Source organism: Parus major, chromosome 27 (genome assembly GCF_001522545.3).
Source record: "Parus major isolate Abel chromosome 27, Parus_major1.1, whole genome shotgun sequence".
NCBI classification, from domain to species: domain Eukaryota; kingdom Metazoa; phylum Chordata; class Aves; order Passeriformes; family Paridae; genus Parus; species Parus major.
In genome coordinates, this window is record NC_031796.1 from 2,150,637 (window position 1) to 2,175,317 (window position 24,681).

A 24,681-nucleotide genomic window follows, 5' to 3' on the forward strand; every position below is an offset into this window, starting at 1 on the left:
CGGGTTTTTCTCTCTCGGGCTCTCAGAGGGTCCTTTTTATCCCAGCCTCTGTTTAATCCCAAACCCCCGGGTGCAGGTTGCCCCTTCCTTTCCCCATTGCTGAGGTACCAGGAAAGTGCAGCGTTCCCGAACACCTACCCCATTATCCCCCCTTGAACCTGGCATTTCACCCCAGAGTTCAGACGATGATCCTTGTGCAGGGCTCTGTCTATCTCAGGAGCCAAGCTGTGTGTGCTCTGTAACAAACCTGCTGCCCAAAGTTCGCAGAGACCTTAACACCCAAACCTTCCCCCATCAAATTGCTTGTGAAGACATTAGCACACATCTTTCCTCTCAGCACCCAGTGTGTTCACAGCTGGCTTTTGCCAGGTGTGCTGTGCATGGCAAGACTCAGAGGATGCTGCAGAGAGTTTCTGATTTTTTTTTTTTAAAAGGATTCGAAGTGTGCACAAAAACAACCTGTGGCAAATTGCGCTGGTGGGTGTTTGGTGCCCAAGAATCAAGGGAGCAGAAGCTGACAGCACAGGACAGATGGCAGGACATGCTCTAGAACACATCCAGGCCTTAAAGGTGGAGACAAAAATCTGCACTCAGTGAAGGGGGTAGCAAATGGACAGACAGAAAAGGAGGGTTACTAAAAATCACAGAGGAATGAGAGATTTGTCTTTACAAACAAGCTGTGGGTCTGCTGGTAAATAAAACTAGCACTGGGAGATGAAAGAAACAATGGAAAGGATTCCACTGATTGATGAATGGAAAAAAGAGAAAAAAGATATTTGTCTTTACAAACAAACTGTAGGTTTGCTGATAAATTAAATTGTATATTGAAAGATGAAAGAAACAATGGGGAAAAACAATAAATTGCATAAGAACTAAAAATGAAGAAGGAGGGTTATACATTAGAGGGGAATATTAGGTATCAGGCATTCCAGAAAGTCTGTACCTCTCAGGTAGTGAGCCAGGGGGGAAAGAGAGAAGGGACAAGTGGCCGGATAAAAAGGAGGCTGCATCTTCCAAAAATTTGAGAGACCCCAGGGGAATGCCCCATGGCCTCTCCCTTTATTTGAGTAAAGTAAAAGTACTTCTCTGTCTCCTTTTTTTGGACATAAACCTCTGGTATCTGTGGATTAATTTTCCTGACAACAGCAGAAGATCTGTTAGACTCTGCAGAGGTAGGTTGGGATTTTTTTCCAAGAAAAGAAATGGTATGATTTAGGAAACAGGCTAGGAACAGATGAGTTTTAGCTTGCAGAATACTCTACCTATTCAGACCTCAGAAGTCCACAGCAGTAAGGATAAGACAATCTATTATTCACTTATCAGATGCAATACTAAGCAATAATTTAAAAGTATAGCTACACTGGACAGCAAAGCTATTAGGAGTAAGACATCCTTTAAAAACATGTATGTATATGAAGAGTAGTCTGCAGCACAGAACGTTACTCTGAAAAGAATAACCAAGCATTTATCAAAGTATTCACTAAACATGATTTTGTGCTCTACAGAATTTAATGTATAAGTAAATATTATTTTCTGCAAAGTTATTCATAAGTGATGCATCACTATGTGATAAATTCCATTAATAGAGACAAAGTAGAAATGATTCCCAGTATTCTAAGGTTCACCCAAACAAAGAATAACGTGAAAGAAAATAATGCTTTCCATCTCCCAAGCTAGAGGTGCTTTCATCTGCATCAATCACTGCTGTGACTATAAAAGTATGGGGAACCTGCTAAATTTATCAAAACAGAGTGACAAAGACATATAGAAACTTGTCACCAGGCAGCTTTGATCATTGTTAAATAACTTTTTATTTAATCTGTAAAAAATCATGTATGAATAAAATTTCTTAAGTCACAGATACACAAATAATTGTTATTTCTTCTTGAAGTTGCCAGTTCTACTTCTTGACACTTAAGTTCTCCACTGCAGATGGTTTAAGGTTTTACCATGGGTGGTTTTGCAATATTACTAAATGCATACAGGATCAGCCGGTTTCTTCAGATAAAAATTTATCTTTACAAAAAAAAAGTCTGCCTAAAATCTAGGAGATAAAAACATTGGAACCTATGATTATGTTTTCCAACTCTAGCATCAGGCTGAAAAGGGGAGGGGAGGGGATGGGAGGGGATGAGATGATGCCATCAGGTTTGAGTGACTGTGTGAAGTACAAACTGCAGTGAGAGCAAGGCAAAATGCAGAAGCATTCCTCAAAAACGTGAGAATCTTCACTGCGGGCAGGGAGCTTTGCAGGAGCTTAAAGATTCAAGTTTAACTGTGGTACCCACGGCCTTTAATGAATATAACCCTTAATCTCTTGGTAAACTGCATCAACTTTGTTCAGCTTGTCTGAAAGGAGCCTAGTTAAACTGGGATTTATGCCACTGACAGCAAATAAACCCCAAAATATTACCCTCTCCATATGTATTTAAAAATGCTTGTTTATGCTTTAGCATTTGGTGAAAATACTGAGATTAAACTTCAGGCAGATGAATACTTTGTTCAGTTCCCAGTCTAGGACTGAAGCAAAACACAGTTGCCATCTATTGCAGACTCATCTAAAATCTCAGTAACTGGAGGCTATGGTTTTGTAATGACAATGCTCTGTTGAAAATCAGGAGTTGAAATGACTGACCTGAATGATAATACTGTTCATCTACAGCTGAGAATTAAAATACAAATTATTTTTGAGAGATGTTAAAAATAATAAATGTGGTGGAGGAGAAAATCGGCAGCATAGCCCCATTTTTAGCTTGTAATGCCTTTAAAATTTAACACTGCTGGTTTAATATGTCCACCAAAACCAGGAGAGCTGCATTGTAGTCGCTTAAGCTTCTAGGAAAGGGTCTTTGGAACAGTTTCTCTGTGTTAAGCAGGAATGCCTAGACACAATTACAGTCTAATCCGATGGACCAGGCTTCACTATGGTAAAGGCTATGGTTTACTTGGAACACTTATTTTACGTGAAATGCGGACTGAGGAGTAGCACGTTTGTATTTCTTCATGTAAGAGACGACCTACCTCACGTTTTTCCTTTCAAATTCCTCCTCTCAGCGGAGGGCTCGGTGTGACATTGTCACTGTCACCCAGGGCAGCCGAACTGCGCTGCCGGGCGCTGGGGTGACCCGACCTGTCCACGGCGACCCCTCGGGTCCCTGAGGCGGAACGAGGCGTCGATGGCACATGGCTGGCAGCAAAAAGCCGAAAAAGCCGCCGGCGATCCATGCCCGGACCCTCCGCTGTGTCCCCTCCGGGCCCCGCCGCCCTGACCGCCGGAACCCGCGGGGCTCGGCCAGACTCCCCCGGCGCTGGGACCCCCGAGCCCCGGCTCGCCCCAGCTCCAGCCAGCTCCAGCCCCCAGCCCCCAGCTCCAGCCCCAGCTCCCAGCCTCAGCTCCAGCTCCAGCTGCAGCCCCCAGCTCCCAGCTCCCAGCTCCAGCTCCCAGCTCCCAGCTCCAGCTCCAGCCCCCAAGCCCCAGCCCCAGCTCCCAGCCCCAGCTCCATCCCCCAGCCCCAGCCCCAGCCCCAGCCCCAGCCCCAGCCCCAGCTCCAGCTCCAGCTCCAGCTCCAGCTCCAGCCCCCAGCTCCCAGCTCCAGCCCCAGCCCCCAGTCCCCAGCCCGACTCTCCCCGCCCTGAGCTCCGCCCCAGCCCAGCCCGGTTCTCCCCGCCCCAGCCCCGCTCACTCCGCCCCAGCTCAGCCCGGCTCTCCGTGTCCCCAGCCCAGCTCTCCCCGCCGGCTGCTCGGTCCTGTCGTGCTGTGCCCGCTCAGGTCGCGGCTGCCCCGGTCCCTCCCGGCCCTTCCCTGCCCTGCTGGGGATCGGGCAGCGCCGCTCCGGCTCCTCGGGCGGACATCCCGGTACTCCCCGATCCCCGGAGGCTGGCGGCTCCCCCTCCGGCCCCGCAGCATCCCCGGCGTGCCCACCGAGCCCCCGGGCAGCCGGCGGCATGTCAGCCGTGCGGAGGAAGTTCGGGGACGAGTACCAGGCCGTGGGCCTCGCTCGCTGCAGCGCCCGCAGAGAGCGGCAGCGCTTCGTGGACAAGAACGGGCGCTGCAACGTGCAGCACGGGAACCTGGGCGGCGAGAGCAGCCGCTACCTCTCCGACTTCTTCACCACGCTGGTGGACCTCAAGTGGCGCTGGAACCTGCTCATCTTCCTGCTGACCTACACGGTGGCCTGGCTGGTGATGGCCTCCATGTGGTGGGGCATCGCCTACCTGCGCGGTGACCTGCACCAGGCGCACGGTGACACCTACAGCCCGTGTGTGGCCAACGTGTACAACTTCCCCTCCGCCTTCCTCTTCTTCGTAGAGACCGAGGCCACCATCGGCTACGGGCACCGCTACATCACGGAGCGCTGTCCCGAGGGCATCGTGCTGTTCCTCTTCCAGTCGCTGCTGGGCTCCGTGGTCGATGCGTTCCTCATCGGCTGCATGTTCATCAAGATGTCGCAGCCCAAGAAGCGAGCTGAGACCCTCATGTTCAGCCGTGCCGCCGTCATCTCGCAGCGGGATGCCAAGCTCTGCCTCATGTTTCGTGTGGGCAACCTCCGCAACAGCCACATGGTGTCCGCCCAGATCCGCTGCAAGCTGATCAAGGTGAGCCTGGTGACACCGGGTGGCACAGGTGACACGGGCAGGGGTGGGCACAGGGGGGATTCCTCCTGCTGCTGCTGCTGCTGCTGCAGCTCTGCCCGGCCCGGCAGGGTGAGAGGATGTGAGTGAGGAGCGCTGTGAAGGACCGTGGAAGGTTTTGGAGGAGCTGTCCGCAGCAGGAACCATGAAAGAGCCAAGCAGGTGTAGGGGAAAACCGTCTCGTCAGACTGAAATGCGCTCCCAGGGGAATCTCAGTGGATTGTGAGGCTCTTTGGTCAGGATGGATGCATGTGTCAGGATGCAGGACAGCTGCAAGGAGGAGTGCTAAGGCGTCCTGCTTTATAGATGATCGCTGGGAATAAGGAATTGATTTGTGATGGTATTAAACCAGGATAAAGGTCAACCTTGACCTCCTCTTCTTCTTGGGGAACTTGGTGAGCTTTAACTTGCAGTCCCCTTTCCCAGTGTTCCAGCTAGTGACCTCACAGCATTTCAGAGGGATTGTATAGATGCTTTAGTGGAAACACTCTTTAATTGTCACAAATATCTGTTTATTAATCACTGACAATGACCAGTATAATTCAGAATGCAAGAAAACTGGAATTCAAGGGAGATCATAAAAAAAACCCCAAAACCCCAAACAAAACAGCAATCCCCCAAAACAAAAACAAAACAAACTCACCCACCAAAACAAATTAAACAAACAAAAATAAACAAAAACTGAAACAAAAAAAACCCCAAAAACAACCAACCAAAAAAAAAATTATCAGGACCAAAGAGTTTGGCAGTCATAAAAGTCCAGAAGATAAATTGGGCTGGAGAAGAATGAAGGAAAACACTGAACAAGAATAAACAATCTCACAGCAGCTGTGACTTGTCAGGGGTTTATGCTTGCTGAGATCTGTGAAGCTCCTCAGCTGTAAGAAGCTGGATCCCAGTGATGACATTCATTTCAGGATATCACATTTGACTGTTATAAATGTTCTGTTCTCTGGTAATTCTCTCTGGCCTTTTTAATAATCTCCATAAACAAGCATGAAGCAGTAGGTAAATGTGAAAGGCTGTTTTCCTTCTGTTCTGTGCCGAATGCCAGACTGAGCTGTTAACTTTCCTTGCTACAGAGTAACATTTAAAATGGAGAATCTGCTAAGATTTAAAAATAAGTTGTGTGTATATATATATATTTATATATATATATATATATGGGAACAAGCTGTGAGGAGTTACACTGGAGCAATTTTTGTAGGAATTGGAAAGCCAACTGAATCACATTTTTTGTTGTTTTCTAGCAGAAATCTCCTCTAAATCTAAGTATTTAATTCTAGCATTCAAAATGGAATGTAGATCAAAGTAGAATAAAAGTGGGGTCACCTTCTGTTTTTACAGAGAAGGCAACTAATTTTCTTTTGAAATAAGACACCAAATACACAACCTGATGTCCTTTCTGCTGACAATTCTATTGCTACACGATGCTGGTAATCAGATGATTGGGACAGAAAACTGAAGGACATTTGAGGGACCTGCATGACCATTGTGTCTTAGGATAGCTGTTTTGTAAGCCAGACAATAAATCAGTGAGCAATTCCTGATTTATGTTTTTGTGTGTGATCATCATGCCCATGTGTTGTCTTCCAAGATGTTTTGTGACCTTTGACAAACACAAGGTATGAAAAGAAAAAGATTTAAAATTGAAAGTGCAGTAGCTGCCCCCTCAGTCCTCACTGAAAGGTGTGGTATTAATTCCTGTGTCTTTCTGTAAATCCTTGTCACTGAACTGGACACACCATTCTAGGAACCTTTGGTGCCCTTGAATTTCCATCAGCTGCTTTGGAGTAGCTTTGTGTGTCCTGTAAACCTCCAGTGAATGTGCCAAAATTTACCTGCTGTCTTCAGCAAATCCTTTTTGTGGTTTGAGCTTTGGCCCCTGTACTTCCCTGCAGTGCTGCTAGCAGCTGACCTTGCTACACCTCTCCTGCACCTGACCAGGTAGCCAGAATTGTCTTTTGTACTGGTGTCACAGTGAAGGAATGTGAAGAAACACATCACGTTTTTGTACTTGAGCTAGGAGATCTGTTTAGTAGTGAATGGGGTGTTTTGCTCAGACCAGTGGAGCTCTGAGGATTTACCTTTGTAAAGTACACTGAGTTTTTCTGACTAGCATTTACTCAGTGTGATTCATGCCCTGATACATTCAGTAGAACACAATGCTGCTGCCACACTGGGCTGCCTTTTCTTTGGGTCCAGGGGCTGGACAAAGGGATATCATGCAAAAGTCTGAGGCTCTTTTTGGACTGAGTTGTGAGGAGTTTGGAAATCAGTTACAACATTGTGTGTGTTTCAGCAAAATCTTTTCCAGAAACCCAAGTCTTTCTAGTTTACATTGAGTGCTACAGAAGCTGGAAAAAGCAAAATCCTGGGGCAAGAAATAGAAAAAAAACAACAAAACTATTTGGAATTAGCTGCTGAAAATGTGCTGCTTCAGGTCCTGGACTTTTTAATGTCACAGTGAACTGTATTTTTCTGCCTGTTGTTTCCTGGACCTTTCTAGTGTGCCTAAAGCAGCAGCCACCAGTATGGCAATCACTATTGATTTTATAAAACTCAATCACAATACATATTTGTACCTTCTCTTAATGTGACTGCATATATCACTGATAAACAGGATAGTGTTGGTGTGTGAAGTCATCTATGCAGTGTTTCAGCTAGTATAGGACATTTTGATTCAGAAAGTTGAGGAATGTAAAATCATCATAGCCTGTTTTAAACAGGTGCTAACAATAGTTTTAAGAATACAGTTGTGAAGCATGATAGCCCCAGAGGCAGTGAGCTTTGGGTTAGAACCAGCAGGCACATGTTCTTTAGGCTGTGCTTACTTACAGCTTTGAATAAGCAAAAAAAAAATTGTAACAAGAAGTTTGGAGATGGCAGGTGACAGGGACTGGAAATAAGTAAGAAGACCCATTATATTGTGATTTCAATAAGGTGATAAGTAGGGCAGAAAGTGCAAAAAAATAAGTTGTTTAATATTACAGAATTGTTCAGATTGGAAGGAATTTGAGGAAGTTTGTGGTCCAACCTTCTGCTGAAAGTATGGTGAGCTAGGAGATCAGACCAGGTTACTCTGGGCTTTTTCCATTATAGTTTTGGAAATCTCTAGGGAAAAAAACAAACCCTCACAGCCTTTCTGGGCAAGCTTTTCTGCTGCTTAACTGTCCTCATGATGAAAATGTTTTTCTTCAATCCAATCCAATCCAATCCAATCCAATCCAATCCAATCCAATCCAATCCAATCCAATCCAAACTTCCCTTGTTTAAGCTTGTACCTGTTGTCTCTCATTTCTGTCAGGCACTTCTGTGAAAAGCCTGGTTCTGTTGTCTTGATCAGATTCCTCTCAGGTTTTGAAATGTTTCTGTTAGATCCCCTCTATGCCTCCTTTTCTCTGTTCTGAACAAGCCCAGCTCACACAGGTTTTATTTACAGTATGGGGCAACCAGGCTAAAATAAAAAGTAGCAGTGATCCTAGGAATTATGTATGGTAGAGCTCCAGGTATAGTGTCACAGCTGAAAAACTCCACACAAATCTTCAACAATCATATCAAAGTAACAAGATCATATTATTCCAGTAATATAAAATATAATAACACTAAAATATAATAACACTTCTTGCAAGCTGATAGTCTGAGTGGGGGAGGAGAAATGAGCATGTTTAGCATTTTCTAGATTTATACATTTCTCTACAATGTGCTGCAGGGTTAAGCTTGATGGTGCTGCATCTTTTGAATTCAACTTTTTCTGCTGTAGTGATTAATTAGTCCACCTGGATATCAAAACATAATTATTTGAGTTCCCTAATGAGTGAATGGACAGAGGGTTAATAATAATATAACTGCATCAAGTCCAGTTAAAGGGAAATATGCATGTTTATGAATAAATAAGGTTTAGAAAAACAAAGAGAATGAATAAAGGATAGGAATGAATATTTGAAGAGCATGATGTATTTGTTCAGACACTAAAATAGACAAAGTGGTGATGCACTGGAAGTTTGCCTTGTAATAAAAAACAAAACAAAGATTCAGTGGCAGAAAGTTAAAGACACAAGATTTATTTTTTTTTTCCCCCTTAGATGTGAAAATTTCTCTTTTGGAGAAATTCTCTGATTCCTTTATAGATTATCCATCTGACCACATTTAAATTGCAAACTAGGGCTTGTAATTGTGCCCTTGCTCAACATGTATTATTCTTGTGAACTTTACTTGTCTTTGTGTTATGTGGATGTTCAAAACAAAGAATCACAAGTGTTCTTTCTAGAGTTATTTTATAGTCCTGTGTCTTGTTTTGTGATCCTTTGAGTAAAGCTGTATATATAAAACAAAGGTCACTGCCTAGGAGGCTGAACCTATTGGGGCTATTAAGCTCTCTTCATTCAGGTTAACTTATTTTTTATTCAACAAACAATTTTTTTAAAAATCCTCCATGCCCTGCATAAATCAATCCTGTATGTAAGCTACTGAATACCTCAAACACAACCTTCTGCTTTCTCCCAGATCTGTTCCCTCTAATCATCCTCGCTGGATTTGTTTACTATTGAATGGATTTGATCGAAGACTCTTCCACAAAGAGAAATGGTGTGTAGATCAAACAGTTCTTCAGTCAGTCAGGCACCAGCTTGTGCAAAAGTGCACATTTTTGTCTAGGTAAATGTATTTGATGAAGCTTTGGGACAATTTGAGATTTAGATGTTGGTTCATACAGCTTTGGAGCAAAGATCATACCTGGGCAATCAGGTTGTGCACCCACTGCAAGAGCAGCAGCCCCAGTCTGCAGCTTAGCTCTGGAAAAGAGCCTCAGGAAAAGAGAAAAAATGGTTTTGCAGGAGCCTGATTCCACCTTTGCATATAACAGAGACTGTCGTGACTGGTACGTAGCAGCAGTGTTGATGGCTTTTATCTCACAGCACTTTTATGTTTCAAATCATAAATAATTTGTGAAAATGCTTTGACACACAATCAGCTGATATTTGTCTTCATCAGTAAAGGAGAAATTGGCTCTTGTCCTCCTGTGCAGGGGAGAACTTTGTTATTTAGACAATAAGGATTTTTCTTCCTCAGTGGCAAAACAAACATGTAGCACATAGATGAAATCCTGGATAGTATTTAATAATGAGCTGTACTGCAGCTGCTGCCTAGCTGGTTTTGTAATCTCCAGTAAATATCAGACAGTTACAAAGTCAGCATTTCTAAGGTACATGTGAGGACAATATGAAGACAGATTATTTGCTTGGGGATTTTCTTTAAAGACAGAAACTTTCTTAAAAGAACACAGATCCAAGTTGATGGCAAAACCTGCTGCCTTTGGCTTGCTTTCAGTGAACATTTCCAAGTAGTGGAACCAGTACATTTGTCAATACAAATGCACAAACACAATTAAAACTGTTTATTTATTAATTTATGATAGTATAACTTAAAATAATATGTATTTCATTATAATCAGTAGTCATCTTCTTGAAGACTTAAGTGCTTTTTAATCAAACAATAAGAAAAGATTTTAAATAGGATTCATATCAGCTGCTAATTTTATAAAGCTTCTAATTTTGGTGGGTAATTTCCACTAGAGACCTTCAAAGCAATCAAGTGAGGAGCTGCCTGGACAACTGATGTAACTTTTAGTTAGACTTTCAATACCAGGAAAATTTGAATACCAGGAACCCTATGGGGTAGAGAGCAGCTACCACATCAGTATCTTTATTAGACCCATGAAATGATGGGAAGAAAAATGAGGCACTCAGCTTAATAATAATTGTTAAGGACAATATGCAGTAGGTGGTACATGCAAGGGATGATAGCATCATCAGTATAAATTCAGGTGGTTTTGTGAAAATGCCACTTACCAGATGTACTGTGCAATTGCTGTGGTGTTTGAGTTAATACATCACAGTGTCTGCCAAACAAAACTTAGTAACACACAAAACTAATGGAACATGAATTCAAACAACAAAATAAAATGTGCTCAGCTTGCAGATTTTGGTCTCGTTAACAGGAACTTTTGCCAGAGGATATTCATGTTGAACATCCATTACAAGGCATGTAGTGTGTGATACATGACATTTTTGTAAGTGTATAAATATATATATTTATATATTTATATGTGTGTGTGTGTGTGTGTGTCACAGTAAAGTTTGTAGGTGGTGATGAGATCTACTGGCATAATAAGAAAAGTCAAACTTGCTCTTGCACAGCAGCCTCACAGTATTTAGCATTACTTACATCTCCATTATGAAGCCTGCAGACCTAATACATGTAGCTGATAATGTGTTGGAAGAGGCAGGTTTAAACTTTATTGCATTATGTTTTGCCTCACACAGTGATTATTAAATCATCTTTTTCTCTTTAGTCCAGACAGACACCGGAGGGAGAATTTCTGCCACTAGACCAGTGTGAGCTGGATGTTGGATTTGGAACTGGGGCTGATCAGCTGTTTTTAGTTTCTCCTTTAACCATCTGTCATGAAATTAACTCAGAGAGCCCCTTTTTCTGTCTCTCACAAAGATCACTGAGGAGTGAGCAATTTGAAATAGTTGTCATCCTGGAAGGAATCGTTGAGACTACCGGTAAGACATATCTGCATGCTCTGATTTTTAGTCTTTGTTTTCAGTGCTGATATTTTTAGCAAGGCAGCTGTTAGTCCTGGATGCTCCAGCATATCCTGCCATATGCTGCAGAGCTTCAGAGGCTCTTCTCAGCCAATAGAGACCTCCCTTCCCCACAGGGCTCTGCATTGCCAATTCCCAAAGTGGCCAGCAAGAGACACAACCTGCCAGTCTTTGTGGAACAGCTCAACACTCTTATGAGGCTCCTGTTCTAAGGACCACCACTCTGAAAGGAAGTTGAACCTTAAAAGTTGCCAGTGCTGCAAAATTCCTTTCAGCCTAGTTTGCACTGAATTGAATTCAGAATAAGAAATCTAGTTTTGCAGCACAAATACAGACCTCATAGTCACAAAGGTTGTAGGAATATGTGGTTATTGACAAATATGAGAAGGGTTTTGTTTCTTTTTTAAATTTGGGTATGGTGTTGTCCAGATGACAGCTGATCTTGTGGTGTTTTGTTTTGAGGACTCAGTTCTTTTATGGATCCCATGAAAATGGGTTCCAGTTATACAAGGAGCTCTTCATCAATGATCTATGAGTACCATTAAAGTCCAGATCATTCAGCCTGCTCATCAGCATTCTGATCTTCTTCCTTCTTTTGAGGATTTGTTAAACTTTGATTAATCAGAGAGCTTTCTTGTCCTTTCTGCAAGATTAGCAGCTACCTCATCCCTGCCTTGGAAAAGTGGTGTTCCTTTGGTGCAGCCATGTGCAGTCATCCCTGTCTGATTGCTCTCCACTCACTGGCCCTAAACAAATACACAATCCACTGGGGCAGAATGCTCCTTCACATTGAGTATGGCATCTTTAGATCACTGCAGAGGCCTCATCTTACCCTGCAACTGAAGCATTTATGTGAGATAAGCATGTATTCATAACCTCCCTTAATGCAATTACCTGTCTGGATATTTAAAGGGAGACATTTTACACTTGAGAATCCATGTGGCAGTAACTAGAGAGCAAATCAGAATTTGGGCTTACTGACTTCTGATTCTGCCTCTGGAGACTACCATGACAGGAAGTCTTAAAGTTCTGCTCACCTGGGATATTTGTATAAATGACTGTGGGTGCTGTTGTGGTGAGATGGTAACAGATTTTCCAGCTTGGTTAGAACTTATTTTAGCTGTGAGTTCACACATTTAAATGCTACTAATGATGTATTTTGCACTAAGTGGAACAAAATCTTCAATGACTTTATAATGCCACCTGTGTCTGAGCATGAAAGAGCTTCAGTGTCTCTGCACAGCTTTTGTCTTGACATACTGCTGGGAGAAAAAGTAACACAGAAAAAAAGCCTACAGAAGAAATGCAAAATTACCTTTTTTATTTGGCATTGTCTCCCCCAACACCTGATCCTTGCCAAAGGATTCTGTAAGCCTCTGCCAAGCCATAGTTCTTTCTCCCAAGAAACAGTATTACTTATTCTTTCAAGGCTGAATTGGGATTGTTCAGCCTGGAAAAGGGAAGCTTTGGGATGACCTAATTGTAGTCTTCCAGTACTAATCATGGTGAAGAAAATTAATTCTGTCCCAGCTGAAACCAGCACACAAGCTAATACTGTTTTAATTTCACATTTTGCTTTGGCTTGGTTGCAAATCTGCAATATTTGCTTAAAAATTTAGTCAGTCAATTAGAAGGCACTCTGTTGACTGTCAGAAGATTGTCTAGGAACAATTTATACTCCATAAAATTAAAAACATTTTATAATCCATAAAATTGGCTTTCTGGCTGCCACTGATTTTTATCTGTCAGCCTTGTCATGTATTTTTTGTCCCATGTGCAGTCTCCTTGCTCACATTGGAATGCCATTCTCCTGTCCATTTCCACAGGAATGACGTGCCAAGCCAGGACCTCGTACACAGAAGATGAAGTCCTTTGGGGTCACAGGTTCCTCCCAGTAATGTCTCTGGAAGATGGCTTTTTCCGTGTCGATTATTCTCAGTTTCACGCCACGTTTGAAGTCCCCACTCCTCCTTACAGTGTTAAAGAGCAAGAAGAAAACCTGTCCCAGTCAACTCTCTTGAATAGTCCTTGTGAAAAGAAAACCAGAAGAGAACAGGTTTGTCCGCTCGACTGTGCTGATATTACGGGAGAGAAGAACAAGCTCCCTGCTAAACTTCAGAAGATCAGCTCGAGGAAGGAAGGCCTTCCACCAAGAGCCCTGAGAATGAGTTCCAGTAACACAGAGAAGACTTCCAGTACTGGAGATCTCTTGAAAATTCAAGAAATAAGTCCCATCTCTGATGGTGAAGACAGTGATAACAGGATGCAGCTTAAAGCCTTACAAATAAATGCCAAGGCTCTGACTCAGTCTACCAGTGAGCTCGAGTTACAGAAGGATTTTCCAGGTATGGGTGCTCTGGAGGTGAAATTGGAAGATAATTTTCCTGCCAGACTTTGAAAAATGAACTCTGATCGCTTCTTTGAAGAGCTGAAGGAACAGGAGCTGTTGCTGATAACTGCATTGGAGACTGCTGCCCTGAAAGAGTTGTTCCACAGTAAAGTCACAACTTGGCATTGCTACTTTCAGGAAGAATGATCCTTTCTGTATAATTGTTCTGTACAGATCCAATTTAGGTAGCATAACAGGACTTTGAGGGGCAGGAAGGTTACCCCTCATGCCAAAGAGATTCCTACCCTGATGATGTTTATCAGCATGCTCATTGCAAATCTCCCCTGTCTTCCATGTGTGCAGATAATTTTTCACAAAGCAAGGATCAGATGCTTATCACAGAGCAAAATGTTCAGAGATGAAACCTAGAAGGGTGTAACAGCAGCTGAAAGCTGGTTTTGTGCAGCTCAGATCCTGGACTGCTCCTGATGTACAGAACACAAGAGGAAAATGTGACACTGCTCAGTCCTAGTCCAGTTCTCAGTGACCCTGTTGGAAAGAGACTTTCCTGGTGCATCCTTCTTTCCCTGTGACTGTGGCACGCTCCCTCTGTGCTCCCAACATCTCATCCATGATCATTCAGGTACAGGAAGCAGTGTGCAATAACCATTTGGGTCATTTGACCTACGTGAGCTCTCGTAAACATGAGGATCATTTATCCTGTCCAAAATTAGACCTCAGCATTTGATTTGGTGGATCACATGCTGAATTTTAATGACCATATCACCACTCACTGTGAAGGAAACTTCAGATGGTAGCTCAGCTTCATGGCATGTTTTATACTGCAACTACCTGAAATTGCAGTTTGGAGACATTGTAAGTAAATAAATAAAGGCAAAATGCTAAATAATGCTCCATCATTACACATCTCAGAGTTTTACTAATGGATTGTAGTCTTTGATGTTGCTGATTTTCATTTTGGTACATTTGCCTTCTCCATTTATATATGACTCTCAGTAATTTGGTAGATTTGATATTTATTGCTATTCAGCACAATCCACCCCTGTCTGTGAGACAGGCTTTTTCTTTCCTGGTTGGTAGTAATTATAAACACTCCCTGCTGTTTTGTAAACGGTGTTCAGTGGGGTGTTCATCACCAGAGCATTAGCAAAGCACTCTCCAAGAGAAGGATCAAATTCTGCTCTTGTTATGTGGACAAAACTCAGTCAAATTTAAAGGGGTGGCAGTGGCCATGTTGTTTGGCAAAGCATTTCTTGATGGTAAAGTGATGTATCCAAGCTAGGAACAGCTTGGCTTGCAGAGCTCGCTATTTCTTGCTTTTGATCTGTCTTCAGTGTGAAACTGGAAAATGCTATTTTATGCAGGGATAAGATGTGCTGTTTGTTGTTGTTTATCTGTTCTCAACATGAATTTCAACAATATATATGTGCTAAAATCTGTATTTTCATTTATCAGCTGTATTTTTATGGAGTATTTAGATGACAGCATGAAGTCTTAAATGATGATGACTCTCCCTACTCTCCAGAACTGCCAAAATTAATATAAAATAAAATTACATCCACCTTGGGTCTCAAGAATTCTTTACTGGAATGTGCATGTGTGTGTTGACAGCAGAGCAGCTCCAGGAGATGAGGCCCCATCTATTAGTGCAGTGGGATTGTGTTGCTGTTTCAGTGTGGTGAAAATAGGGGTTTTCACTTGGAAGGGGAAGATCAGGGAAATCCTTGTATCCTGACACAGTTACTTTGAGAGCAGAGACATTTTCCACTTGGCTCTTCCCTTGAGGTGGTTTTGAGCTGGGCTGCATGTGTTTCCTTCTTTTGCAAGCCCACACCTCCATCGTGTGGTTGTTTTGATGGATGCTGACAGTGCCCAGGAAAAAGCCAAGAGTTTTTCTTTCCTGGCACCGTTCTTGTGGGAGTAGTTGATGAAAGGAGTTCAGTTCTGGATCCTGGCTCTTGGAGACTGATCCTGCATAGAGCTGGGAACAGAGGTGAGTCATTTGTTGGCTCTGCAGTTTATAGGCTGCAGAAGTAAAGGTGGATTCCAGGGCAGCCCCTTTCTTCTATAACATTTTCTGTGGGGCCATGTGCTGAGTGTTCTTAAATTTGTAATGCACTCTGATGTGTGATGCAGTTTGTTAGCTGCAAGGGGAAGATGAAGGTACCACTTTTGAATCTGGGCTCTGCAAGAGTGAAAGGATGTGATGGTTCATGCATCTGAGCAGGAGGTGCACAACTCCATGGGGTGTCCTGCTTTTTCCAGGATGTGAGTTAAAGGTGGAGACAGCAATAGGTTATTGAGAGGGTGCATTTTGTGACCAGTATTTACACTTGATACAGTTAATTTTGGTTCAGATTAAAAGATTGTGCATGATTGAAAGAATTTGACAGTACATTGAAAGGAAAGCTCATAGCTCTTTTGCATGGTGTTGCTGAAATCCTTCAATGTCAATGTGAAACACAGCAAGTGTTTCCTTCTCTTTTGTTTCCAGATAAAATTTTCTTTGTCTTGCCTTCCCTACCCATGCTTTGCCTGCCTTGCATACAGTTCTCTTGCCTATCTTTGCCTTAACCTCCCTTGCCTTGCCTACCCCTCCCTTCTCTTTCCTTGCCTTGCCCTGCCTGGCCACCCTTGCCTTGCCTTGCCTTGCCTATCCATCCCCCACTGTGATTTGCCTGCCCCTTTCTTGCCTGACTTTCTCTGCTCAGCTTTGGGGAGCTGCTTGACTCTTGGACAGATGGTGCTGTACAGTGCTTTTGGAATGGCACATGGACCTTCTCAGGGTGACAGAGATCTCAGCCTTGCATGTACAGCCTCAGAAGCAGAATGAGGAGAAGAAGACTCTGAAAACACTCGACACTGAGGAGATGCTGGTATATTTTAACTTTACCTGGAAGATAACCCAGCATTTGCTCTCCAGCCTTAGCATGGAGATGTGGCTTCTTCAGAGAAAGTGGTAAAGATGCTCAGTGTAGGGAAACATTGAGGCACTTTGCCAAAATATTCATTATGTGTTTTGAGAGATGTGGAATCAGTGCCAGCAATGTCTGGAGGGGAGCTGCAGACAGTTCATGGATGGATCACAATATGGGAGGTGCCACAATGCTCTTCTGTCTCCCCACTGCTCAGAACTCCTTGCTCCTGGCTGTGGAACTCCTCCTCAGCCTGTATCTGGCCAATCTTCAGCCTTGAGTCTTTCTAGGATGGTGTCTCCTGAGTCATGAGAATGAGTCCATTTTCAAGTCCCACACCTAGGGATCCCACTAATGAGTAGCATAAAACAATGTTCCCAACTGTCCTCAAGAGCTGTAGCCCCCCATGACCTGTGTTCCCTTCTCCCATCATGGCTTTGTTTTGCTGGTGCCCGGCTTGGGACTCCTTGCCTTGCACAGGAGACTGAACTGGACTGCTAACACATGCTAACAGTGTTACAGGCAACTTAGTTAATAGGCAACTTTATTTCCACAACTAAATCAATTTCAGCATTTGTGTTCATGCAGAGGAGGATGATGGGCAGGACAAAGGACACCTCTGACCCTGAGATTGCCTTTGGATCAGCAGGCACTGCCCCAGTATGAAATGGTCACTGTCCACTGCAGCCTGCTCTGGATCCTGCTCATCCTGCTGCTCATGGCTTTTTTCCCATGAGTTCCTGCAGCATCTGGTGCACCTGAGTTAAGAATTCCACCAGTACCTGGTATGGTCGTTGAGCAGGCAAGAGATATTGTGTTGGCAGTGGCTGCTCAGAGGGGGTTGAGGTCAAGGCTGGCTCTGGTGCTGGTGTGGCTTTCACAGTTGGGTGAAGAGTGGGTGTAGAGCAGCCTGACTCTGTTGGTGTTGGCTCTGGCTGCTTAGAGGGGGTTGAGCTGAAGGTTGGCTGTGGCGTTGGAGTGGCTGTTACAGTTGTCTGTGGATGTGGAGTGGGAGTAGAGCAGCCTGAGTGTGTTGGTGTTGGCTCTGGCTGTTCCAAAGGGGTTGAGAGGCAGGTTGACTCTGGTGCTGGAGTGGCTTTTACAGCTGGGCACAGGCCCATCTGGACCAGAATCCAGTTGTAGAAGTGCTGAGTGGAGGTGTAGACTCCCGGTCGTTTTGCTCTGGCACAGCCTTTTCCCCAGCTGGTCACTCCAACAAGCCAGAAGTGGCTGTCACTGTTATCTTTGCAGACCAGAGGCCCTCCACTGTCACCCTGCAGGAGAGAAACCAAGGTAGGGTGCTGTTGAGTGGCTGCTGTCAACACAAGAGGCTTGCTTCTCTCTTACAGCCCTTGCCACAGCTGTGTTCCTGGCACAAAATGGCTCTGCTCAGGTGCTGGAGTCTCCAGAACCTTAGCTGGGAACAGGGTGGGTGTCTGTGAAAGCCCCCTCTTGTATCTGCACAGTAATCCTGGATGGGCAAAGCATGGATGATCCAGAATCTGGACCTCTGGGCTGCTGAGAGCACTGGATGGGCTTTCTGGGCAGAGGGGGAGGCCTGGGGAACATGGGCACTTGGCAAGGAAACTCCACCAGTGGAGGGTACCCAGGGGTGGAAAAGTGATTTGCCAGGCAAAGCACGTGGTGATGGGGTACCTTTACTGCTGGGCTGCTCCCAGCACTCCTACCTGGCAGGTATCCATGCCACCCCGTGGGTAGCCAGCACACAGGTTGTGGGTGTGGATGGCCCCAGCGTACCAGCGGCTGCTGTTAACGAGATGGACATCCAGGAGACGGACCTTGGCTTCCTGCAGGACATCACTCACACGCTGGGCTGTGAGCACAGCAAGGAATGAGCTCCCAGCAGCTCATTTACAGTTCCACTCCCCTGTATGGGGCTGAAGTCCCTCCTAGGACTTGGCTTTGCTTCTGGAGCAGCTGTTGAAGTGCTGTGTCCTTTCCGTCTGCCTTTGGGGAGCGGGCCAAGCCCATCTCTCCAGAGGCATACATCCTACACCTGACTTTGGCCTCTGCTGTCAGGAAGCCCAGCCCATTTCTCTGGTGTGGCCAGCTCCCCCTCAGGGCACAGGCCCATTTTGGGAACTCACCTTTAGCACTGGCAGAACCCCAGCCAGCAACGTAGCAGGTTTTCAGCTCTGACACTGTGAGGGAGGCGTTGGGCACACAGGCAAGCTGCACATAGTCACTGCACTCCACGGGCTCGTCCAGCTCCAGCAAGGCGATGTCGTTCTGCTGTGAATCAGCCGTGTAGTGCTGGTGAGCCAGGAGCCGCTTGACGTGGCGCACCTGGGCCTCGGGGCCCAGATGGGTCAGCTGGGTGGCTCCGATCAGCACACGCCACATGGTGACGTTCCTGCAAGGCACAGAGAGGGGTGAGAGGGAGCAGAGCCCCTCTGACATCATGTGCTGTTGATGCCTTAGGATTTTAGCTTTTATATTCTTCATATATTTGTAATCCTGCGATTCTTTAGTGTGTAACTCTAAACTACTCTAATATACAATATTAGCTGATGCTTTCCCATTTTGGTCAGACAAAACAGCTCCTCTTTAGGCCTGGGAATCAAGGACACCTCACTGCCTCAGGCCCTGAGAGATGGAAACGAGTGACTTGAGTGGTAAGCAAATTTGGGGTAAATGATTTCATTACCTGAAGCTGTAAATGAAGATTAACCCCCAATATGCAACTGGACCAAACTTATAGAAGTATGAAAATCTGTGACTCATCGTCCACTTTTTGGTGTAGCCCCTGGGGGCAGGGCTTTGTCTGCCTGAAATGTACCTGAAGGCCCTTCAATAAACAGAACTGCTTTTTATTCCCTTGATTTTGTCTGGCCTCTGTTTTTACATTGTCCCAAACGGCATCACTGTAGCAGCTCAGCACTTCCCTGCCTTCTGCTTCCCGAGGCAGAGAGGAAAGCAGAGCAGTGAGGATTATGACTGCCCTAGCATGCCTTAGGCTCCAGGAATGCCACATGGAGGCTGCTGGGCCGCATGAGCCCAGCTTTCTGAGCAGTGTCTCAGTTGGGCTCTGCAGTGCCGAGGCACTGGGCACACTGCAAGGAGACAGGAGTGGAGCAGCATGTGGTGCTGGCAGGCTGGGCAGCTGTTTGTGTGGTGTCATTCCTTGCTCCTCCTTACCTGGCCTGGAGGAAGCAGTGGGCTGCTGTGAGGACCCACTGTGGGCTGATGAGGGACCCTCCACACGTATGGCCAGTGCCTATTTTCCTGGGATCCTGGATGCTGACAACCCAGGGCCAGGCACCCTTCTGGGCACCTGTGCCAGCCATGATTCTGTAGTCAGCAGCTATGGAGTCGTAGTCAGAAGCCATGGGCCGCTGCCCACAGGTCCCTCTGAAAGCACAGAGTCATTACTGCCCTGCCCAACAGCTGCTGCTGCTCACACTGGCTTCTCAGCACCTGGGTGCTGGCAAGGAGGCTCCCACATGGGGTTTGGGGTGTGGAATGGGGGAAAAGCACCCTCCCTGAGCCTGGGGCCATACCGGCAGGTGTCCCAGGTGCCATGTGCAGGCCTGTACACAGCCAGCAGGATGAAGAAGTACAGCATATTCATCACTGCCAGCAGCATCTGTCAGCTGAATAAAACAAACTCTTGTTTCTTCCAGTGTAGACACTGACCCGAGTGCCTGCAGCAGCTGCATTGCCTGTGGCATCTGCAGCCCTGGGGCTGATGTCACAGAGTGGGTGGTTCCAGGTTCTGGGCATGGTGTTCTCAGAGGGCAGGGAAAGGCCACAGCCTCAGAGAACCCCAGAGTGTTTTGGGTTGGAAGGGGCAAAAGGGGTCCCATACCTGGCACCTGCAAAATGACACCATGGGCAGACAAATCTGACACAAAAAGAAAGTCACTCCAAAGGCGGTGCATGTTTTCCCTTGAATTATAAGAGACAACAAGAAAGAAATGCAAAAATAAAAAAAGCAAACACATGATAGGAGAGGCAGGTGAGCATGTCTGGTTCAGGAATTACAAAATGGACTCAACTGCAGATTGTAGAAAATGATCCTGGCATGTACCAGCAGCCAGCACAGCCACCTGAACCCAGTATCCCCTACTCATTGCCCCACAAGTTTACATGACCAAAGCACCAGTGACCAGCTATCCAACTATCCAACTTAGAACCTGCTCCTGGGTTATGCAGCCTGTGAAGAAAAATAAATTCGCTCACTAGAAAATGAACCAGATCTGAGCTGGGCTTATTCAAAGCACACTAAAGGCAGAGGTGGCTTTCTCCGTGCTGTTTGGGAATTGGCATGTGAACCACAAGGGAACCAAAGAGAGATTCTCAATTCCAGAGGCAGTGCTGAGCACAGCCTCTCCCGACTCCAGCCCCTGAGGTGACCTGTGCATCCAACCAGAGTGTCCAGCACGCCCCTGGTGCCAGGCTGGGCAGGTTCCCCTGAGGGGGCAGAGGGGGCTTGGTGCCAGCCTGGCCATGTCTCCGTGAGGGGACAGAAGGGACCCCTGATGCCAGCCCGCGCAGGTTCCCCTCAGGGGGTAGGCGGGCCCCAGAGCCAGCCTGGGCGGGTTCCCCTCAGGGGGTAGGCGGGCCGCGGTGCCAGCCTGGGCGGGTTCCCCTCACGGGGCAGGCGGGCCGCGGTGCCAGCCTGGGCGGGTTCCCCTCAGGGGGCCAGCGGGCTTCTTGAGGGGCCCTGTACGCTGTTGTGTAGAGGTTTGTAAATCTCAGACTTGTTCCCTGTGGCGAGAGGGCAGCCGTGTTCCGGGCAAGAGGGCTCTGGGCCATGCAGGAGCTGGAGCAGTTCCCACAGGAGCCCCGCCTTGCAGCGCCGGCGGGCACAGCTGTGTCACAGCTGAAGTGACATTGCCCACACAGGTTTTTGGATCCTCATGTGAGGCTGCCGTGGGACTTGCAGGGAAAAAGGGCAGTTGTTGCCTAGTTGGAAGTGAGGCTGAAAATATAATTCCTAAATTAACATCAATGCAAATGAAATAAATTGTTCCAGTGCTGCAGTGGTGGTTCTGGTCCCTCCTGCCTGTGCCTCAGGCTCTCCCCAGCAGGAGAGTGTTTGGTGGGCCCTGATCTCCAAAAATCCATCTTTGCTGTTGCAGTGTGTCACTGCCTTGTGACAGAACTTGGTGAAACTTGCTGGCCCAGGCTGGGCAGGGGCCAAAGCAGCCAGTTCAAATAGGAGTGATGCCTTTTGGGACTATGTAAAAACAGAGGCCAGACAAAATCATGGGAATACAAAGCAGTTGTGTTTATTGAAGGGCCTTCAGGTACATTTCAGGCAGACAAAGCCCCCTCAGGGGCTACGCCCAAAAATGGTTAATCTTCCATTTACATCAGGCAATGAAGTCATTTTCCCCCAGTCTGTTTTCCCCAACTCACTTTTGTTTCCATCTCTCAGGGCCTGAGGCACTGAGGTTTCCTTGATTCCCAGGCCTAGAGAGGAATTGTTTTGTGTGACCAAAATGGGAAAGCATCAGCTGACATTGTATATGGAGTTTAGAGTTACACACTGAAGAATCTCAGGATTACAAATACACAAAAAATAGAAAAGCTAAAATCCTAAGGCATCAGGGGTGAATAGCAACCAGCTGCATCCATTGGAGCACGAGGAGCACCAAGTGCCTGACTGGTCAGAGGCTGCCAGAACTGCAGGCGTCCAGAGCATAGCCCCAAACCACGTGGGTCAGGTGCAGCAGGAACAAAACTGCCTCCAGCAACCTTGAGTGGCAATCTGGCTAAAGCTTTGTCTGCTCAAACCTAGCCTAAGCAAGGCTGGAGGAAGAAGTAAATGTGAAGCTGCTAAAAAGCTGCCCAGGAGAGGCAGCAGCTGTGTGGGGGCCTGGCAGCTGAGGTTCACCCAGCGCAGCCTTTAGAGGGTGTCTCTGGTGATACCAGTCCAGGGTCAGCCTGTGGGTGTATCTTGAGGGCAGATAAAATTCACTGGAAATGACCCTGTGAGTGCTTGTGTGCTTTGCCATGTGAGTCTCAGAGGCACAGGACTGTGCCTGGGAGGAGTGGAACAGAATTCCCCAGCAGCCTGTGTGGCAGACAGAAGTGTGAGCAGGCTTGTGACAGCTGTGGGCAGGCCTGTACTCATTTGGCTCTGTGCTTTGGGGAAGGAGTGGCAGCTCTGCAGGCAGTGAACCCCTCTTCATCAGCAGCACAGGGGGAGTTCCAGCGACTTCCACCTGTGCGAGGAGCCATGTGGGTTCCTGTGGCCAGGAGCCATGTGGTTCTGTGACCTCAAGGGAACACATCCCTGTGTGGCTCCCATGTCACAGAGGGGCAGAGGATGTGGCACCTCTCCAGTGACAGTGAACTCACCTGCCCAATGCTCGGTGGGCTGAAAGCAGGAGAGTGAAGGAGCTGGCCTTCAGATCAGTCAGCTGCTTCATTTTCTGCTGTGTTGTGCTTGTCATTTAGACAAGTATTTGATAAGTAGTTAGACAAGTAGTTAGAGAAGTAGTTAGACAAGAAGTTAAGTAGTTAGACAAGTAGTTAGGCAAGTAGTTAGGCAAGTAGTTAAGTAGTTAGACAAGTAGTTTGTCAAGTAGTTAGACAGTTTCCTACAGTGTCCTCTTCAGCTTTCATCCTCTCAGAGGTAAGGATGATTTGACGCTTGGGATAGCTCCTAGAGGAAGGAGATGTGGGATAAAGTCTAGGCTGGTTTATGCCTTCCGAGTTGAAGGCTGAGCTCTTTCACAGTTGTAGGCTGCCCAGACACAGGCTAGGCCAGAGATCTTACTGGCTGATTCCCTTTCCTTTACTATAGCCTGGGATACCTAAGTAGTCTGTAGTAAGCCTGTAGTAAGTAGGTAAGTAGTGACTGTAGTCTGAGGGGCTGGGCTCGGCCCAGAGTGGCAAAAAGCCCACGTTGGCTGCCACAGGAGGGGAAGTGAGATGGAAAAAGGAGAGCAACAAAGGCAGTAGTTAAGTTAGTGGCTGAACGCTGGTCATTCCTGTAGAAGAGGTGGGAAAGCCAGAGAGCTCTGCTGCTGATGCTGTGACAGCAGCAGCAGCAGCAGGTACAGCAGGGCCTCTTTAGAGAAGGTACCATGGACTGGAGCACTTCAGAAAGACCTTTGAAGCTCCTGTGAACTGGGGCTCTGTCACTGATCACAAAGATGGGAGCCTGCAGTTCAGCAGCTGGTACAAGCAGCACTGAAACTCTTGATGGCAAATGCTGTTCTCTAGGTTTTATTTATTTGGAATTTTTATACTTTTGGTGAGCTAGGGTAATTTCTTTGCAATCATGTGATGGGATTGACACTGGTGTCTTTCTGGAGAATGTCCTGATGCCCTTGGTCTTCCAGAGCTTTGCCCTCTGTTCCTGAGAGACGCAATGGCCACAGGAGGGAACGATTTCTGTGAGTAACAGGTTCACTGTCAGGTTTGGACCTTGTGAATCCCCAGAAAAGTGACATGACTGGTGGTCAGATCCCAGAATGATGTGCTCAGAACCCAGAGTGAACTCTGGGATGTTTCCTGAGAGCAGGCAGACTGACCCAGGTGTTTATGTTTAGTGACAGGAAAGGACCTTTTGTCTTTCCTTTCTTAGTACGCACAAGAATTTGAAACAGGATTGTTTATAGAGAGGTCTGACATCCTTGAGTTGCCCTTTTTTTTTTCAGTACTTGAATTTTTTCAACAAGTTACAATCAGTTACGACCAGGGAAAACTTGACTTGGTAAATCCCGTCTCCAGCTCTGGTGAGAAAGGAAGATACCCCGAGGCCCAGAAATCAGAGCTGGGGTCTGTTAGACTCTTGGCAAAGCAAGCAGGGGAACAGACTTTTCCAACCCAGTAAATTTCAATGGCAGCTCTAGGCTTCCCCTGATACGGAGTTGAAGGTTTGAGCTGGTTATCCTGACTGCTTGTGTAGAAAACTCCAAGTTTAAATCTGCTTCTGTACCTCGTCTCTTTTCAAATGGAATTTCTCTGCAGTCATTGCTGAGGGAATAGCTCCCCCAGAAAGGATCCTCTTTCCACCGGAGAAGATTCGCATGGTCTGGCAGCAGCAGCAGAGTGCTGGAGCGGGGCTCTTCAATGTGGGCAACACGTGCTTCCTCAACGCTGTCCTGCAGTGTTTGACCTACACCCCGCCACTGGCCAACTACCTGCTGTCCCGAGAGCACAGCAAGGCCTGTGAGTGCTTTTGGGAGTCTCT

At 46.3% G+C, this 24,681-nt stretch overlaps 2 protein-coding genes across 3 annotated transcripts; one reads left to right on the plus strand and one right to left on the minus strand.

Moving 5' to 3' along the window:
• The first annotated feature begins 3,694 nt into the window (after nucleotides 1-3,694).
• LOC107215186 (G protein-activated inward rectifier potassium channel 1-like) lies at nucleotides 3,695-15,161 on the plus strand. Of its 2 annotated transcripts, none has more exons than XR_001525105.2 (3): nucleotides 3,695-4,596; nucleotides 9,139-9,219; nucleotides 10,985-11,071. XR_001525105.2 is itself a non-coding variant. In XM_015651205.2 (3 exons), exons 1-3 carry the CDS (start codon nucleotides 3,946-3,948, stop codon nucleotides 13,639-13,641), a joined length of 1,440 nt encoding a protein of 479 aa, XP_015506691.1. In that variant the 5' UTR covers nucleotides 3,695-3,945; the 3' UTR covers nucleotides 13,642-15,161. The 2 variants fall into 2 exon arrangements, 1 of the variants encoding a protein (XP_015506691.1); XM_015651205.2 differs by lacking the exon at nucleotides 9,139-9,219 and adding an exon at nucleotides 13,070-15,161 and having other exon boundaries at nucleotides 10,985-11,201.
• Nucleotides 15,162-17,224: 2,063 nt separating this feature from the next.
• LOC107215191 (acrosin-like) lies at nucleotides 17,225-20,100 on the minus strand. The gene is made up of 6 exons (XM_033520016.1): nucleotides 20,030-20,100; nucleotides 19,668-19,880; nucleotides 18,617-18,882; nucleotides 18,197-18,342; nucleotides 17,612-17,782; nucleotides 17,225-17,290 (listed from the first exon to the last, which is right to left on the minus strand). The coding sequence occupies exons 1-6, from the start codon at nucleotides 20,098-20,100 to the stop codon at nucleotides 17,225-17,227; spliced, it is 933 nt and encodes a 310-aa protein (XP_033375907.1).
• Nucleotides 20,101-24,681: the final 4,581 nt, after the last annotated feature.

What these genes read in the sequence shown, in the direction of transcription:
- LOC107215186 (XM_015651205.2), top strand. Translation starts at nt 3,946, where the DNA reads ATGTCAGCCGTGCGGAGGAAGTTCGGGGACGAGTACCAGGCCGTGGGC. An exon ending in TCCGCTGCAAGCTGATCAAG is followed by an intron (nt 4,597 to 10,984) that starts GTGAGCCTGGTG and finishes TTTTCTCTTTAG; the next exon opens with TCCAGACAGACACCGGAGGG. An exon ending in AGGAATCGTTGAGACTACCG is followed by an intron (nt 11,202 to 13,069) that starts GTAAGACATATC and finishes CCATTTCCACAG; the next exon opens with GAATGACGTGCCAAGCCAGG.
- LOC107215191 (XM_033520016.1), bottom strand. Translation starts at nt 20,100, where the DNA reads ATGAATATGCTGTACTTCTTCATCCTGCTGGCTGTGTACAGGCCTGCA. An exon ending in GGGTTCTGCCAGTGCTAAAG is followed by an intron (nt 18,343 to 18,616) that starts GTGAGTTCCCAA and finishes CTGTGCTCACAG; the next exon opens with CCCAGCGTGTGAGTGATGTC. An exon ending in AGATGGGCCTGTGCCCAGCT is followed by an intron (nt 17,291 to 17,611) that starts GTAAAAGCCACT and finishes CGACCATACCAG; the next exon opens with GTACTGGTGGAATTCTTAAC.